The sequence below is a fragment of the Phalaenopsis equestris genome, unplaced genomic scaffold, assembly GCF_001263595.1.
Source record: "Phalaenopsis equestris unplaced genomic scaffold, ASM126359v1 Scaffold000088, whole genome shotgun sequence".
Lineage (NCBI taxonomy): Eukaryota > Viridiplantae > Streptophyta > Magnoliopsida > Asparagales > Orchidaceae > Phalaenopsis > Phalaenopsis equestris.
Window position 1 is genome coordinate 1,038,553 of NW_018164530.1, and position 16,210 is coordinate 1,054,762.

Consider the following 16,210-nt stretch of genomic DNA (forward strand, 5'->3'; position numbering starts at 1 on the left):
CTACACGACTTAGTGAATCTGTTAGAGGAGTTTCGGGGTCAATTCACATTACGACAAGTAGAAATTAAAAGAAGAAACACAATTATTATAACTTGCAAGTCAAGGTGAGACACTTCAAGGCTTGCGACTTGGTCTTAAAAAAGATTTATGCCGCAATGCTCACAATCAAGCATTCAACAAATTCAATCCTTCTTGGTCTGGGTCCTATATTATCAAAAAGTAAGTTGGACCAAACACATACAAACTAATCACCTACCTCGACAAGGAAGTCCTTAGGACGTGGAGTGGGGATGATCTCAAGTTATTCTATCCCTAAAAAACAACAATATGCTTAGGGAGCACTAACCGTACTTCCAGTTGAGAATGAAATACATACTTAGGGAGTACTAACTGCCTCAACTTCCAGGAGCAAGAACTGAACAATTGGAGAGAGCTCAACAATTGAGCCTACACAACTCAATGAATCTCTAAGAGGAGTTTCAGGGTCAATCCACGTTACAACTAGTAAAAATTCAAAAGAAGAAACTCAAAATATTATTACTCGCAAGTCAAGTAGAGACACTTTAAGGCTTGCAACTTGGTCTTAAAAAAGATTGATGCCGCAACTCACAATCAAGCATTTAACAAATTTAATAATTCTTTGATTGGGCCCTATATTATCCTCCAGCAAATTCAAACAGGAGAATGTGAAAACCATTCAGGAGGAAAATCCTTGCAACTGAATCCTGCTGCAACGATACTATTGGCTAACCTTGAGGAAATGCTCGGAGGAGTTCACGCAATGATGTGAACAGTGCCAAAAGTTTGCTCCCATATCATTACAACCTTCTCATAAGCTTCAATCAATTACAAGTCCACGACCTTTCATGGTGTGGGGGATGGATCTCCTCAGTTCATTTCCTCTTGTAATAATCAACTACTTTTGCAAATAGATTGAAGCTAAGCTACCTGCAAAAATCACCTCTAAAGCAGTCCACAATTTCATGTGGACTGACATTATATATCGATATGAACCACTACTTATAATCATCACCGGACAATGACACTTAGTTTGTCGATAAGAAAGTCATGAATTTCTACAGCTAACAAGGAATACAACTCAAGTACACTTCTGTGCATCATCTGAAGCCGATTGGACAAGTGGATGCATCCAAAAAATTAATTCTCAGCTTGCTAAAAAAGATGATAAAAGCAAAAGGACACAGGGCTTAATTCTTGCCCTCCGAACTATGGGTGCTGTGAACCCCTCACTCCACTTCTACTGAATATACTCCTTTAATCCGGTCACATGGGACTGAATCCGTACTTCCAGTAGAGAATGACATACATACTTAGAGAGTACTAACCGCTTCAACTTCCAGGAGCAAGAATTCAACAAATGGAGAGAACTCAAGAATGAGAGCCTGCACAACTCGATGAATCTCTTAGAGGAGTTTTATGGTCAATCCTAGTTACGACAAGTAGAAATCAAAAGAGGAAACTCAAAATATTATAACTCGCAAGTCGAGGGACACTTTAAGGCTTGCGACTTAGCCTTGAAAAAGATTGATGCCACAACTCACAATCAAGCATTCAACAAATTCAATCATTTTTGGACTGGGCCCTATATTATCAAAAAGTAAGTTGGACTAAGCTCATACAATCTAATCACATACCTCGATAAGTGGGAACCTGCCCGATCCGGTCCCTAGACTTGGGCTGTCAAAACGGCTCGTTGTTCGCGAACAACTCGTGTTTGGCTCGCTTGCTAAGTTAACGAGTTGAACACGAAAAAAGATTTGTTCGTTTGTGTTTGGCTTGTTTTGGCTCGAAATGCTACTCATCAATTATATATATATACCAAAAAAAAATTATATATATAGTAGTTTTTTTAAAACTTTTAATTGACTGTAGGGCTACAAAGATTTACAATCAAATAAAAGTATTAATTAAGAAAACAGAATAAAAATTATTAAATTAGATTCAAATGATGTTTTAATATAAACAATAATTTTTAAATTTTGCCTCAATCCTTAACATCTGATGACTACGTGAATAGGGTTGTCAAAACGGCCCTTTGTTCTTGAACGACTCGTTAAGCAAACGAGCCGAACACGAACACATTTTTTGAGCTCGAAATATAAACGAGCCGAACACGAGCTGACCCTGGGATCGCTCGTGTTCGACTCTTTTACACCCCTACCCGAGACCCCCCGACAATAGATGGACTTTGTAGGAGTAGCTTCCCAAGGAAGTAAAACTTGAAGAAGTGTCAAAAGACTTTCGAGTGAAGATCGTTTTATAGCTTGCACGTTATTTTTTTTTTTTTGAAAAATAATAATTTATGGCGATTCGTTTAACCCTACCAGGGGGGTCAGTTGAGGTATGATATGATCACTGGCCCTACCTGGGGGAGTCTCTCAGAGTTGTCCATCAAACCAAACTCATCCGGTCCAGTTTCAATCTACCTTCGCACAAGTCCGCACCTCATTGATCATGGAGACATGACCTCCCATATCAAATTCTTCTCATGAGGGACCAAGTGCAATTATTTTGAAAGACGTGCCTCAACATCTGCTTTCTCCTCTACCTTTCTCTTCTTAAGACGGGTTACAACCAACACTTGCTTTTCCAACACAACTTCTCCTTTACTCGCAGGAACTAAATTAGGAACTCAAGGAATCAAAACTGAATCCTTAACACTATCTCGACTTCCTTTTTTAGTCTGCTCTTCTTGGGAGCTTTGTGAGGGGAATCTTGTCCTCTTCATCTCTGCCTACATCAACGACAAGTGTGTCAGCAACTCGCTCATCTTCGCTTGTAGCTATTATTGCTACTAGGCTTGAAGAATCAGGACCTTCAACATTTATCTCTTGGAAGGTTTGCTTGAGGGGCCAAGTGCTACTGCCTTTCTCTTCTTAAGACGGGTTACATCCAACATCTGCTATTGCAATACAAATTTTCCTTTACCTGCAGTAACTAACTTAGGAACTCGAGGAACAAAAACTGAATCCTTAAACACTATCTCGACTTCCTTTTTTAGACCTCCCTTCTTAGGAGTTTTTTTAGGGGAATCTTATCCTCCTCATCTCTACCTACGTGAATGAGGAGTGTGTAAGTAACTCACTCCTCTTCTTCGCTTGCAACTATTATTGCTTACAGGCTTGAAGAATCAGGGCCCTTAGGATCGCCTCCTGGAAGGCTCACTTGGAAGAGATCCCAATATCTCGGTCCTACAACAAGAGTTCGTTGAGACCTTCCTGAAGTAAAGGGCATAATATTCAAATTTATTGTCAAAAAGTTATTTATGGAATATCATTTATGCAAGCATGATTCATGTGTACCTGATAAAGCTGTTTTCATGTATATTTCCACCGTAAAAAATTCGGCATTGAGCGCCACACCTTTAAGAATGATTTAAATTTGATGCTTCTCAGGAATAAACTCCGTGATAGCTGGCGCCTTGTACCCTACAAATGGTTGAGGGGTTTTGGTAATTGCCCGCATACTCTTGGAATGGGCAAAGTAGAATCTGGAATCTTGTTCTTCAAATTTATCATTACTATTTCGGAGGAGAAAACAATACTGTCCCATCCTTGAATGTTTTTTGCCACATCAAGTTGCGAAAAATGTTCACCGACCAATATAACTTTCTATGTCTCAAAACAATATTACTGAAATCACATTGGCTATTGAGTTTGGGTGAATCTCTGCGGGAACCAATATGAAGAAGTTCAGAACATCTATCGGCTCCTCCCACAAAGGGAAACAAGACTCAAGCCGAGACTGGTCTTGATATCAACACACCTCATACTGAAGTATGGTATTTGGGGCTTCATCCCAATGAGGCAACCAAATAACATAGGAAACGTAAAAAATGTAATTCCTTTGTATCATGGCTAAAGCTTCCGCAGTCAATGACGATCTCGTGGACACCTTCAAATCAAGAAAATTCATGCTACTCATCTCCATAGCATTGGGACCAAATCCATCTTCGGATTGGAATCTCTTATGTTCGCTATGATTGCAAAAACAAAAGTTACAAAGAAATTGGGAAAAGTAAGGCATGACACAAGGACACTAAAACAAGGAATAAAAAATGAAAAAGGAATAGAGAATTTGTACTACCTAAACCCTCTTATACATTTGTAAGGGTTAAAAGCGAAAATATGTCCTAAAAATATATGGTGATGGGTTTGTATAATATTTTAAAAATAGAAAGTTATTTCACAATAAATTAGCCATCATCACAAAGTCATTACGCTATGCCTTAGTACCAAAGACTATCTGGACAATCTTTTGAAGAAACAAAATGCCTTAAATATTCTGCATCAAACGAGACAACACAAAAAACTATAAAGGATGATGCGATCATACTCTTTCATAAAATAAACCCAAGTCTTGATTCTTTACACCATCCAGATCAATTTTCCTAGACCGCACAGGCTTCTTCATAACTAACAACGCTCTTGCAATACACTGTCCGGATTGGGCCAATTTAACTCACTGATAAAGGAGCAACAATGATGAATTTGTTTCTTCTAGTTCTCTAAGATTCCTTTGGATCTTTGTAAAATCCATCCAAGTTATCCTCTGAAGAAAGGTCATGTTCCTTGGCCTTCTGCAAGTCATCTTTCAAATCCATGACATGTACTAGCCTGTCGAGCGACCTATCTTCAAGATGCGCTATTTATTCTTTTACGACTATGAGCTCTTCTTGAACTTTTACGGCTCTCTAGAGCTCAGACGAGCTTCTCATTAGTCTTCTCTAGCTTATGGCGAGTTGATAACAACTCTTCCCTCAATTGACTTATGAGTAGGGGTGTAAGCGAGTCAAGACTATTGTGAGCCGGCTCGAGCTTGGCCAAAGAGCTAACAAGCAAAGCTCAAGCTAGCCTTGACTCGACTCGTTAGTTTGTGAGTTAGCTCGTTTTAAAAAAAATATTAATATTAAATATACTCAAAATATATTAAATTTGAAGACTTTATCTTTAGAAAATTAAAATTTTTTTAAAAATAATATTTTGTATTTTATATTAAGTGATTTCTTAGTATTTCTCTCGTAATTGCTCATTCTATTTGTCATGTTATTAAAACACTACCCTAAATCATTATTATTTTCTCTCTTTTATGCTAGACAAGCTGGGCTCGTAAGCCGCTTGCACTTGTAGACTTAAGTTCGAGCTTGAGCTCAAACTCGATAAATTAATCATGCTCAAGCTTAAGCCGAGGGTGGCTCAAGCTCGACTTACTTGTTTACACCTCCAGGCTTAGTGATTCAGGAGCTAAACATTAGAGAAAGTCAGCTTCTTCCACCAATTGTCTCTTCTCGGCAGTGGCCCCCGATTTCTCTTTCATGGACAATTCTTTAAAGATGATAACCTTCGTCTCCATGATTTTATCTCTATCCACATCAAGTTCCACGGCAGCTCATCTACTTATAAATGTAGGCCGACAATCAAAAAATATAAGCGGGTTACATCAACAGAGGAGTAGCCATTACCTTCTGAAGCGAGTTCGCCCACATCCTTATGAATTACCTCCATTGTCTCTGCAAACAGAGGAGTAGCCACTACCTTCTGAAGCGAGTTCATCCGCATACTTATGAATTTCCTCCATTGCCTCTACAACTCGATATTTTATTTCTTTAGCATCTTACATAACGGAATTATTGAGAACAATCGCAGATTCGAGTCGTTGATCGACAAATTTTTCTGCAAGAGAACAACTAGAACATCAAAAGCGTATAATCATAAAAATTAAAAAAAAAAAAAAGATGAGATGAAAGAAACTAACACATAGGTAACCAGGACTCAGCTCTCGGAGCGCGGGTATGTTGGAACCCCTCCAATGGTTTGGAGGGTCAGAAGCTTGTGAACTAGCAATAACTTTCAGAACAATAGCTGCTAGCTGCTCAGGTGCAGAATCCTTGACTAGTTGCACAAATGTAGGAGCTACCTCATCCAGATCAGCCTCTAAAACCAAGATTGGGGTTGCAGTACTCTCAACAGGATTGCTTAGCGGTCCTTTCGTTTCAACAGGTTTTGAACATTCGGCTTAAACATTCTTCTTTTTTAAATCATGGGAATCCCTGGAACACTTCCCTTTCTTCAGCATTCGCTGTACGATCTCTCTCAACGGCTGTTTAGGAATATCCAACTCTTACTTAGAGATCTTCCTCATCGGAGCAGTTTTGGAGTAACAAAGGATTCTCGAGAACAAAAGAAAGGAGTATGAGAGCAAAAACCTCAAAAAAATGAAGCCCCTAATTCGTTAAATTTCTGTAAGGATCGCTTTGCTATTAAATATCACAGAAGGAGTTGACAAGAAAAACATCTTTTCATGCATATGTTTAAAGCACCAAAGTGCTATATATGTAAATCTGAAAGTTAATGTGTGAGATATGTAAATACATAATAATTGTGTGCCGCATTTGTAAATTTCTCTAGAATATAATTTAAGCATTTAGGCCCGGACTTCTCATTTCTTCTTACATAAAATAATGAGTTTTGGGGATGGTCCAAACACTCAATTTAGATTGTCTCATTTGCAGAGTATTGATATTTCACGTTGCCAAAATGTGACTTGGTTTGGCATAGCTTCTGTAATTGAAGGACACAGAAATCTCCAGATTATTAATATGGGCGACTGTCACACTGTGGGTCATCTTTTTTTTTTAATTTTTTATTTTAGCGTCACTTTTTTAATGATTTTATTCTGATTTTCTCAATGAAAACCACAGGAAGTTACCCCAGCCTTTCTGTCACAGCTTAGCCTCATTAAAACTACCCTAAATATTCTAAAACTTGATGGCCTACAAATCTCAGATTCTGGCCTTCAGAACATTGGATCCAACTGCAATAACTTGATAGAGATTGGGCTCAGCAAATGCCTTGGAGTGACTGACAAAGGCATCGGTGAGCTCGTATCGAGTTGCACCTGCCTGAGGTCCATTGATCTCACTTGCTGTCATCTCCTCACCGACAATGTTCTCACTGCAATCTCAAAGTACTGTATTAACCTTACCTGCCTTAGATTGGAGGCTTGTTCTCTCATGACAGAGAAGGGATTTGGCCAAATTGCTACTGGTTGCTCTCAATTACTAGAGATCGATCTCACAGACTGCAGCATAAATGACATAGGTGAATCCCCAAAGTTGCTTTTGAAAGCCTTTCAGCTAAATTATGTTTTGGATGTTCTTTTTTATTAAATCAGGTTTATTATTACAGCATTGCAACACTTGACCAAATGTTCAGAGCTAAAGGTTTTAAAATTAGGTCTTTGTGCAAATATCACCAGCAAAGGCCTAGCTTATATTGGATCAAACTGCAATAATTTAGAAGAATTAGATCTTTACCGGTAAATATCAAAATTTAATGGATTTCTGTCATTTTATGCTGATTTTTGTCTGATTATTTGTTCTTTTTCAGATGTGTGGAAGTCGATGATTATGGATTGTCTTTTTTAGCTGATGGGTGTAAGAGGTTGAAGAAGCTAAACCTCTGCTATTGCATCCAAATTACGAATCAGGGGCTTCAGTATCTGAGCAGCCTTGAATGGCTATCAGATCTTGAGCTGAGGGGGCTTGTTAATGTTAGTTCTATGGGGATTACTTCCATAGCATTTGGTTGCAAAAGCTTAGTTGAACTGGACTTGAAGGGCTGCTCCTCAATAGATGATGCTGCCATGTTTGCCCTTGCTCGATATTCCTTAAATCTTCGGCAGGTAATCATCTTCATTCCGTAGCTATTTGATTAAGAAAAATTAAAATTTTCCATCTTATAAGGAGTTCCTTATTGTAGGCAAGCTCGAGTGAGCTCAAGGGCTTTCGGCTTATTAGACAAATGAGCCTAAATATTTTTGTTTGCGTTCAACTTGTTAATTTACAGAGTTAAAAGCTTGCCATTAAAGGACATGAAGTTAATCTGAAAATCATATATAAATTATAGAATACGTTGACATATGTAGATGTATATCCATACAACCATAAATATATGTGTGTGAGCATGCCTATATACATAAATTCATTCAATTTTTACATACATACGACACTACCTATGCATGAAAAAGTGTATTTCACTTTCTAAAAACTAAAATGATGGTATTTTTTATGTGATATGAAGGATTTGGATGGTATGTATGTAAATGCCTCTAGACACTCGCACACACAATGCAATCAACAAGGGGGCTTATTTGTGTTAGGCTTATTAAGTATATGAGTTTCTAAAAATTTGTCTTACCTGAGCTAATTATCAAGCAGAAAACGACAACCCGACACATAATTATATTGCATTTGAATCAATTTTACAGATTAATATATCAAATTGCTCAGTCTCTGGCGTCGGGCTGTGCAAGCTGCTTCGCACGTTAAAATGCTTGCAAGATGCGAAGCTGGTGCAGCTCACTCGAACGAGCGTGGAGGGCTTCGAGTTTGCTTTGCGAGCTTCACGATGTAAACTAAAGAAGCTGAAGTTAGCTGGCGATCTGATGGAGCTTCTATCCCCCAAACTTCTACAGATGCTTCAGGCTAGGGGTTGCAGGATTCGCTGGGTGGACAAGCCCATGCTCTTCAACTCCCTCACAATTGAATGAAATGCGAGTTCATAATGCTTATTTTGCATCTTTTGAATTTTTGTCTCAATATATATGCCTTATCTGATGTGTTAATGTTATTAGGATGGTGGATTTACATACATACCACTGAATTCTTATGTGCTGCATATTTCAGAGTTAAATCGTTATATTTATTTATATAACATCATAATTTCTAATATGATTCAAAATGTAATCAAATCTTGATTTCTTTTTGAATCTTACTTCAACTATATTTAAGGTTCACATTGTTTGAATTACATTTGAATACTATCCTAATCATAGTTGAACCATATTAAACTATGCTCGAACAATATTGAATCCATCTTTAAATCCAATTATTCAAATATTATTTAAGTCGGGCTAAGATTTAGTCGAACTATTTTCAAACAATGTTCATTCAATGTTCATATTTTGATTGAGCATTTATTATTATTATTATTATTATTATTATTCAAATATTATTTAAATCAAATTTATGGTAAGGTGTGAAGAAGGGTTGAAAAATGATTGAGGAAGGATGGAACAAGCTTCTACCTTCTTGTAGCTTGTAATCTGGCATTTAATGTCCTTATGAGTTTAGAGTTCAAAATAAATAATTTTTTTTAATAAACAAGTAATTTTACTCATATGAATAAACTCTTTTTACCAATATTCAAGGAAAAAAAATGAAAGTATTTATAAAGAAGTGTTTAATTCTCAATGAAAGGTTTAGTTTATTTTCTTAATATTGATTTATTTATGTTCCCAAAAAGAGATTTTAGCCCTTGAGCAAGAATTTTTTTATTTGCATCCTAAAATGCATTAATAATAAAAAATTGGCTACACAATTGATATTAAATTAGTTTTGCTCTTTTAATTTAGAACATGTTTGTGGTAGTTATAGACTTTTAGCTGTTTGAAGAAGCAACTGTGAAGTTATTACAAAAGAAATTGTTGATTAAAAAATTTTGGTGGCTATTATAATTTTTTTATTTTAAAAAAATCAGATAATAACTTTCTGGCAGCCAATTCAATTTACAAAATGCAGCTTTCCATCTCACTTTTTTAAGAAAATAGACCTAACATAATTTTTCTAAACGTCACAAAATGCGGTAAGCTTCATAAACTTTTTGAGTCCTCTATTTTAAGCTGTTTGCATGTTCAAGAAAATAATACTATGAAAATTAAAAACCAATTAAATTTAATAAAATCTAGAAATCGGAAAAAAAATAATAATTAATGCATTTGATGAAATTAATATGGCGCATGTTAAGCTCATAATAGGCTCATGTTCGGCTCAAAAAAATAAAAAAAAATCCTTCAGAAATCAACAATTTGGCGTTATGTGCATCCATGTGCTCATGTTTGGTGCTTATTTTTTTATATATATAACAAAGGTATTTTTGCAAGTTTGTATATATATATATATATATATCTTAGTAGTATATATATATATATATATATATATATATATAATTTTTTAGCACACATATCGTTAGATTTATTTTTATTTTTTATTCATAAAAGTTATATTTTGGAATCATGCTTGTTTTGATTTTGAGCCGGATAGCGCTGAAATCAAGCCTGAACGGATGCAAATAACTCAATTTGAGTCACCTTGTTTTAATTTCAAGCTAGATTGAGCTCAAATTGAATTTGCAGCTAAGTTTGCCCGAAATCAAAGATCACGACCCCCAGGTCATAAGCTGCATTGAATCCACAATTTCAAGCTGGATTGAGCTGATTTAAAATCGATTCAACATCCCTACACTCGATATAACCTGATTCTCGCCGAAAATTATTAGAATAGATGATGAGATGTGATGGGGATAGTTGTTTGATTGAGTTGTAGCAGGTTGCTATAATTATATTTTAATATTATAATTGTTATTGTTATTATTATTAAAAAATATTTGAGGGAATAATTGAGATGATGGAAGCCAAAATTATTATATTTGGTTTTGGGGGATTTGATGGTATTTGACAGAGGAATTGGCATTTGTTTTGTTTGACAGCGAAGGAATGGTGGTAAAAATGACTTTAGAGCCTAATTTTCTTGCTACATTTCTCAAATAATATCATATATATTTTTTTCTTTTTAAAGAACTATTATATAATCTCTATTTTATTTTATTATTTTTTTTAAGGAATGGTCAGAATCAATTATACAAGCCACCAATCACCCTTAATACGCCTAGCAATTCGAGTATCACCTCCCTAAGACTAACTGTGCTGAGTGGATTCAAACCCCGACCTCAGGGGTTTTGTAATGTGGATGTTAAACAACTGACTGGGATAGACAGCACGTGAACATATTCTCTTATTATGCAAGAAAAATATTATATTTCATAATTATTAATTTTTATATAACTTATGCGCGCTATAAAATGTAAATATATTAGAAAAAAGAATATTTTTTTTTTCAATAAATAAATAAATAAATAAATATATATATATATATAATATTATGAGAGAGAAAAAATAAAAATGAAAGTCTGAGACACCTAAGATGGGGCCCACGGGTGCCAGAGGAGAGGCAATGAAGACCTTCCCCCATTCATGACATCTCTTCGAGTTGGCTTTCAATATATAAAAAAATTGATTCTTCATGGTTTAACGAAAACAGCTCCTCTCTCTCTCTCTCTCTCTCTCTCTCCTTCATCCTCCTCCTCTGCTCTCCTCAGCTCCTCCAGTTCCGCCTCCAGCTTCCCTGTCCACATGAAGGGGCTAGTAAGTACGTTGTTTTCGTGTTTTTCTCTCCCCTGTTCTTCTACATTTTCTCTCGTTTTTTTGTTTTTTTGTTTGATTTTTTGGTGCAAAAGATGCTGTCTTTCTCACTTGACTACTACCATAGTTTTCTAATTCAATAATGGCATGTCAAAATTTTTGACCTTGGTTAGTTCTCTTAGTTCGATTCCTCTGTCGTCTTTCTTCATTTGTTTAGAAGTGATGGACGATTCAATCTGTTTCTGGCAACAATATGCTTCTTGTTTGATCCAGAGGTCTTGGATCTTGCAAAAACTTAAATTTAAAATTTCCAACTTCTGTGCCATTTTAGGGTTCTATGTAATTCCGCTCAAAGCGGTGATGAGTGATGGCTATGCTGCGCCTCGGATCATGTTTACCCGTATGATTGATTTCTGGCTCCTTGTTCTTCTTCATTCTGGCACCCAACAAGCTCCCATTGGCTCCGTCATATTAGGTTTTGGCATCAATCTGCTCTCTCTGTCCGCTAACTGAATCCTAATTTGGATTGGTGGAACGTTAGATTTTTTTTATTATTTTTTTAATTATAGTTTTGAACTGACAATCTTCACGTCCATTTTGCAATTTTCATCCTAATAATCCAATTCAAGATCTCATTTTTAATCATTTTTAGAATCTTACCAATTCAAACAAATCTGCAATGACGACCTTTTCTTCACCTCCTAGTTGTGCACATCAGCTGTTTGTGTGATTGCCCAAGCCCTCTTTTCTAATGTTTCTGTCTTTTGTTCCATTAGGTGTCATTGTATTGGTTCTATTAGTGGTTGATGCTATTAAAGGTAGCCAATATGATGATGGGATTTGTGAATACAAGAGAGCATTGGCTCCAAGGCCCCACAGCGTCACACTCACTGAATTCGGTGCCGTCGGGGACGGGAAGACGGTGAACACCCTCGCCTTTCAAAATGCAATCTTTTATTTGAGATCTTTTGCTGACAAAGGTGGAGCTCAGCTGTTTGTTCCCAAAGGGAAATGGCTTACAGGGAGCTTCAATCTCATAAGCCATCTCACTCTATTTCTTGACAAAGAAGCTGTCATCATTGGAACTCAGGTCCTTTTCATTAGCCCTGGCTTGGATTCTTCATATTTTCTTTTATTTTTGCTTAATGTGGAAGCTATAGTTTTGGAAGATTTACATGCATACCACTTAATTCCTATGTATTTACATATCTAACATCTGATTTTAATGTTTACATACATTGCGCCTTATTTATGCATGAAAAGTTGTATTAGAAGTTAAAATGTTGGTATCTTTTATGTGATGGGGAAGAATTGGGTGGTATAAATATAAAAATTAAAATTTTGATGTTAGATAATTAAATTTATAGGAATTGAGTGGTATGTATGTAAATGCATTTATAGTTTTGGACAGGTCCATAACCCATCTCATCTGTTATTAATGTATGGATTTAAATCATGAAGTTATTGGCCCACATTTCCCAATATTTTGATATAGTAGTTAGCCAACTTTGTTTGGGATTAGTCATGAATTAATTAGTTAATTTTTAATCATTTGGAAATTATTGAATTGGTGAAACCAGCTTTATTTTGTAATAAAAGCACATATCTCTTGTATTTGTTAATTTTCCATTTTATTGTGAAGGATATAATAAAAAACCTACCTTTAATATAGTAGGCATCCAACTTTTACTCTTTTAACCTTCAAGGGCTCTTGCTTTGAGAATGGTGTCCCCTTGTGGGGATAATCTGTTGAAATAACATCTAATTTATTGTCTTCAGAGTCGTAGAACATTTCTAAATGCTTTTAGTTGGTTCTATCTTTTCTAGTTGTTAATTTCAGTTCTCGCATTTGCCACATAGGAATTGATATATGTACGTTAATGCATAAATTCTTGGTAAATTTACATACATACCACACAATTCTTTTTTGTTTACATATCTAACAACTAAAACTTGATATTTACATTTATAACAATTTGGTATCATACACCTTTTGCATGAAAAGTGTATTTCACTTTAGAAAGTTAGAAATAGTGGTATTTTTTATGTGATTTTAAGGATTTCAGTGGTATTTATTTAAATAGCAAAGCTTTGGGGATAGATATGTAAATATATAAGAATTGTGTGGTATATTCTAGGTTTTCCATGTATAAGTCATTATGGTTCCTTCCAGGTTCCTTGGCTCAATTCCTTCTTCCACAGGAAAACAAAATTACACGCAGTTTACAAAGTATAAATAAAAGAGAAATTTTTATTTCTTCATTGAGAAGTCATGTAAATTAGCTTAAAGTTTAGATTTTGGTTTCAAGTATATAACAACAACTCAATCATCACCATTCAAGTCCAGCACTATAAATTCAAATTTGTAAAACGTTTTTTAAATTTACTTTTGACAGGTTGATTAATTTGATTTTACTCTTTGTTCCTCATCTCATTGCAGGATCTACAACAATGGCCTACAGCAGACCCTTTACCTTCATATGGTAGCGGAATTGACCTTCCTGGAAGAAGGTACCAGAGTTTGATTAATGGAAACAATTTGACAGATATAGTCATAACAGGCATGAGCACTAATTTGATTTCTCTCATTTTAGCATTTATATTTAGCAAAGCTTATTGGTCATTAATCCTTCAATACCGTATATATATATATATTTCTTATTAAACAGGGGATAATGGAACCATTGATGGCCAGGGGTTAGTGTGGTGGGATTCTTTTCGCTCTCATAATTTGAGTTATAGTCGGCCTCATCTCATTGAGATTGTGAATTCTAAAGATATAATTGTCTCAAATTTGACCTTCTTGAATCCCCCGGCCTGGACAGTTCATCCCGTCTACTGTAGGTGAGTTTTTGGGACTGATTGTCCTTTTTTGTCCATTTGTCTAAGAGAGATTATACTGTTTCTGAAAGTTCTAGCAGTACTAACACATGTATTTTATTTTGTTCTGTAAATTTAGCAATTTGATGGTTCAGAATGTAGCTATCAATGCTCCATCAGATTCACCGTATACAAATGGTATTGTTCCAGGTTGGAATCAACTCTCTTGTAATATTATAACTGTTCTTTCATTTTCAATTTATTATTGGTGACTGCATTGGGCGAAAATCAGAGAAAAAGTCACAAGCTGAAAGACTTTGCTGCAACCAGCAATTCAGCTGCTTCAGGGGAGTCTATTTGGCTTGTGAATTTTGGAAGTAAATGTTTTTATTATTCATTATTTGGACCTAACTATACCAAGTTTTTTGTTAATGCACAGTTTTGGGATTTCAAGTAGTGTATAAGACATAAACAATACAAAAATATAAAGGAAAATAATAGAATTTAACCTGTCATTAGTTGAATCAAATCATTCATCTTGATGGTTCCATCGGACAGCCACTTCTTATTCTACAACTATACAGTCCTTACAATGAACATTTTTTATTAAGCTGTGAAGCCTAATTAATTTCTCACAAAGAAATGCTGCTTTAGACATATAAATAATATGGGAATTTGCCTGCCTAACTGCTGCGCTGTTGCTTTTATTACAGATTCATGCTCAGATATGTGCATTAAGGACAGCAGCATCACCGTGGGTTATGATGCAATCTCCATAAAGAGTGGTTGGGATGAGTATGGGATTTCATACTCCAAACCTTCTTCCAACATCCATATCACCAATGTCTTCCTCCAGTCCCTTTTAGGATCTGCCCTGGCGTTTGGCAGCGAAATGTCTGGCGGAATCTCCAACATTCATGCAGACCACCTTCAAATCTACAACTCATATATTGGCATCAACTTTAAAACCACTAGAGGCCGTGGTGGCTTGGTGGAAGACATTTTGGTCTCTGAAGTAGAGATGCAGTCTGTCAACACTGCAATTAACTTCGATGGGCACTTTGGCGGTCACCCTGATGACAGATATGATCCTGATGCACTTCCAGTGATCAATAGGATCACAATCAAGAAAGTCATTGGCACCGATATCTCTGTTGCAGGCTTTCTGAACGGTATAGAGCAAGATTCATTCACTGCAATTTGCCTTTCAAACATCAACATGACCCTCGCGCCGCCGTCTTCGTCTGAGGCTTCAACTCCATGGATTTGCTCCAACGTCTCGGGTTTCTCTCAAGAGGTCTTCCCGGAGCCATGTTCTGATCTCCAGGAACATTACTCCAATTCATCTCTTATTTGTTATTCCTTTGCTGCCAAGTACAAGTATGTTCCTCTGGCCATGGCATAAGCAGCTAGTTGTATCTGTTGCTTGGTTTTTCTCTTTATACAGTGTTTGATGCCTCAAGCCTTCTGCATGCATCTTGCAGGTGATTCTTTTCCATTAAAATAAGCTGTATGTAAGTTTCTTATTGCCTACCCGGGTGCCTACCTGAGCCTGGAAGTTAAAAATGCGTTGTACAGCTCCATTTATTTCATTCAAATTTGTAAGAAATTTTTTGGTTTTTGGTCGTGTTTTGAATGCAGCCATTTGGTTTCATGCAAGTATGATATTGTTTAATGTTGCATATAAAGTGAAGCATAAAATTGATGTCAAAATCTTATGAGAATTGTTGTTTTTATGAATCAGATTAGCTGACAGGAGAGGTTGAATGTTTGTTTCTCTATTATTAATATGGCCAACTCCAATAATAGATTTGCACAACTTGATGGGCATAACCACCTCATGAAGTGCTTCCCAAAATGACAAAAAATAAATAAAATGGTTGGTGGAGATTTGAAGGAGCTCATGGTGGGGATGGTTGCTGCAGTGATTTGCTTAAATGATGGAGCCTTTGTAGGGCACTGCAAGATTTTGCTGTTGATGTATATCTGTGGTAGGGATTAGGTGTTTTTTGGTAGAATGAGAAGGGGAAATAATAGGAAAAATTAACTTAAATAATGATATTTTTTTAGTTTTTTTTTACTGTAAATTAAAATATTCATTATATATATA

At 35.9% G+C, this 16,210-nt stretch overlaps 2 protein-coding genes across 3 annotated transcripts in view; both read left to right on the forward strand.

Moving 5' to 3' along the window:
- The window catches only part of LOC110019946 (F-box/LRR-repeat protein 3), a 15,486-nt gene extending 6,785 nt beyond the window's left edge, over window positions 1-8,701 (forward strand). Inside the window, exons 3-7 of the mRNA XM_020717843.1 lie at window positions 6,533-6,637; window positions 6,722-7,121; window positions 7,209-7,338; window positions 7,410-7,704; window positions 8,290-8,701. Of these exons, the coding sequence (XP_020573502.1) occupies window positions 6,533-6,637; window positions 6,722-7,121; window positions 7,209-7,338; window positions 7,410-7,704; window positions 8,290-8,571 (1,212 nt within the window). The 3' untranslated portion in view covers window positions 8,572-8,701. The remainder of the gene's footprint in view (window positions 1-6,532; window positions 6,638-6,721; window positions 7,122-7,208; window positions 7,339-7,409; window positions 7,705-8,289) is intronic.
- A 2,499-nt stretch (window positions 8,702-11,200) lies between these two features.
- On the forward strand, window positions 11,201-15,750 carry LOC110019945 (probable polygalacturonase). 2 transcript variants are annotated; one of them, XM_020717842.1, is made up of 7 exons: window positions 11,201-11,287; window positions 12,057-12,370; window positions 13,721-13,841; window positions 13,950-14,124; window positions 14,240-14,310; window positions 14,814-15,480; window positions 15,585-15,750. In XM_020717842.1, exons 1-7 carry the CDS (start codon window positions 11,272-11,274, stop codon window positions 15,586-15,588), a joined length of 1,368 nt encoding a protein of 455 aa, XP_020573501.1. In that variant the 5' UTR covers window positions 11,201-11,271; the 3' UTR covers window positions 15,589-15,750. The 2 variants fall into 2 exon arrangements, with proteins under 2 accessions (XP_020573501.1, XP_020573500.1); XM_020717841.1 differs by having other exon boundaries at window positions 14,814-15,750.
- The last annotated feature ends 460 nt before the right edge of the window (window positions 15,751-16,210 follow it).

What these genes read in the sequence shown, in the direction of transcription:
- LOC110019945 (XM_020717841.1), top strand. An exon ending in CTGTCATCATTGGAACTCAG is followed by an intron (nt 12,371 to 13,720) that starts GTCCTTTTCATT and finishes ATCTCATTGCAG; the next exon opens with GATCTACAACAATGGCCTAC. An exon ending in GTTCATCCCGTCTACTGTAG is followed by an intron (nt 14,125 to 14,239) that starts GTGAGTTTTTGG and finishes CTGTAAATTTAG; the next exon opens with CAATTTGATGGTTCAGAATG.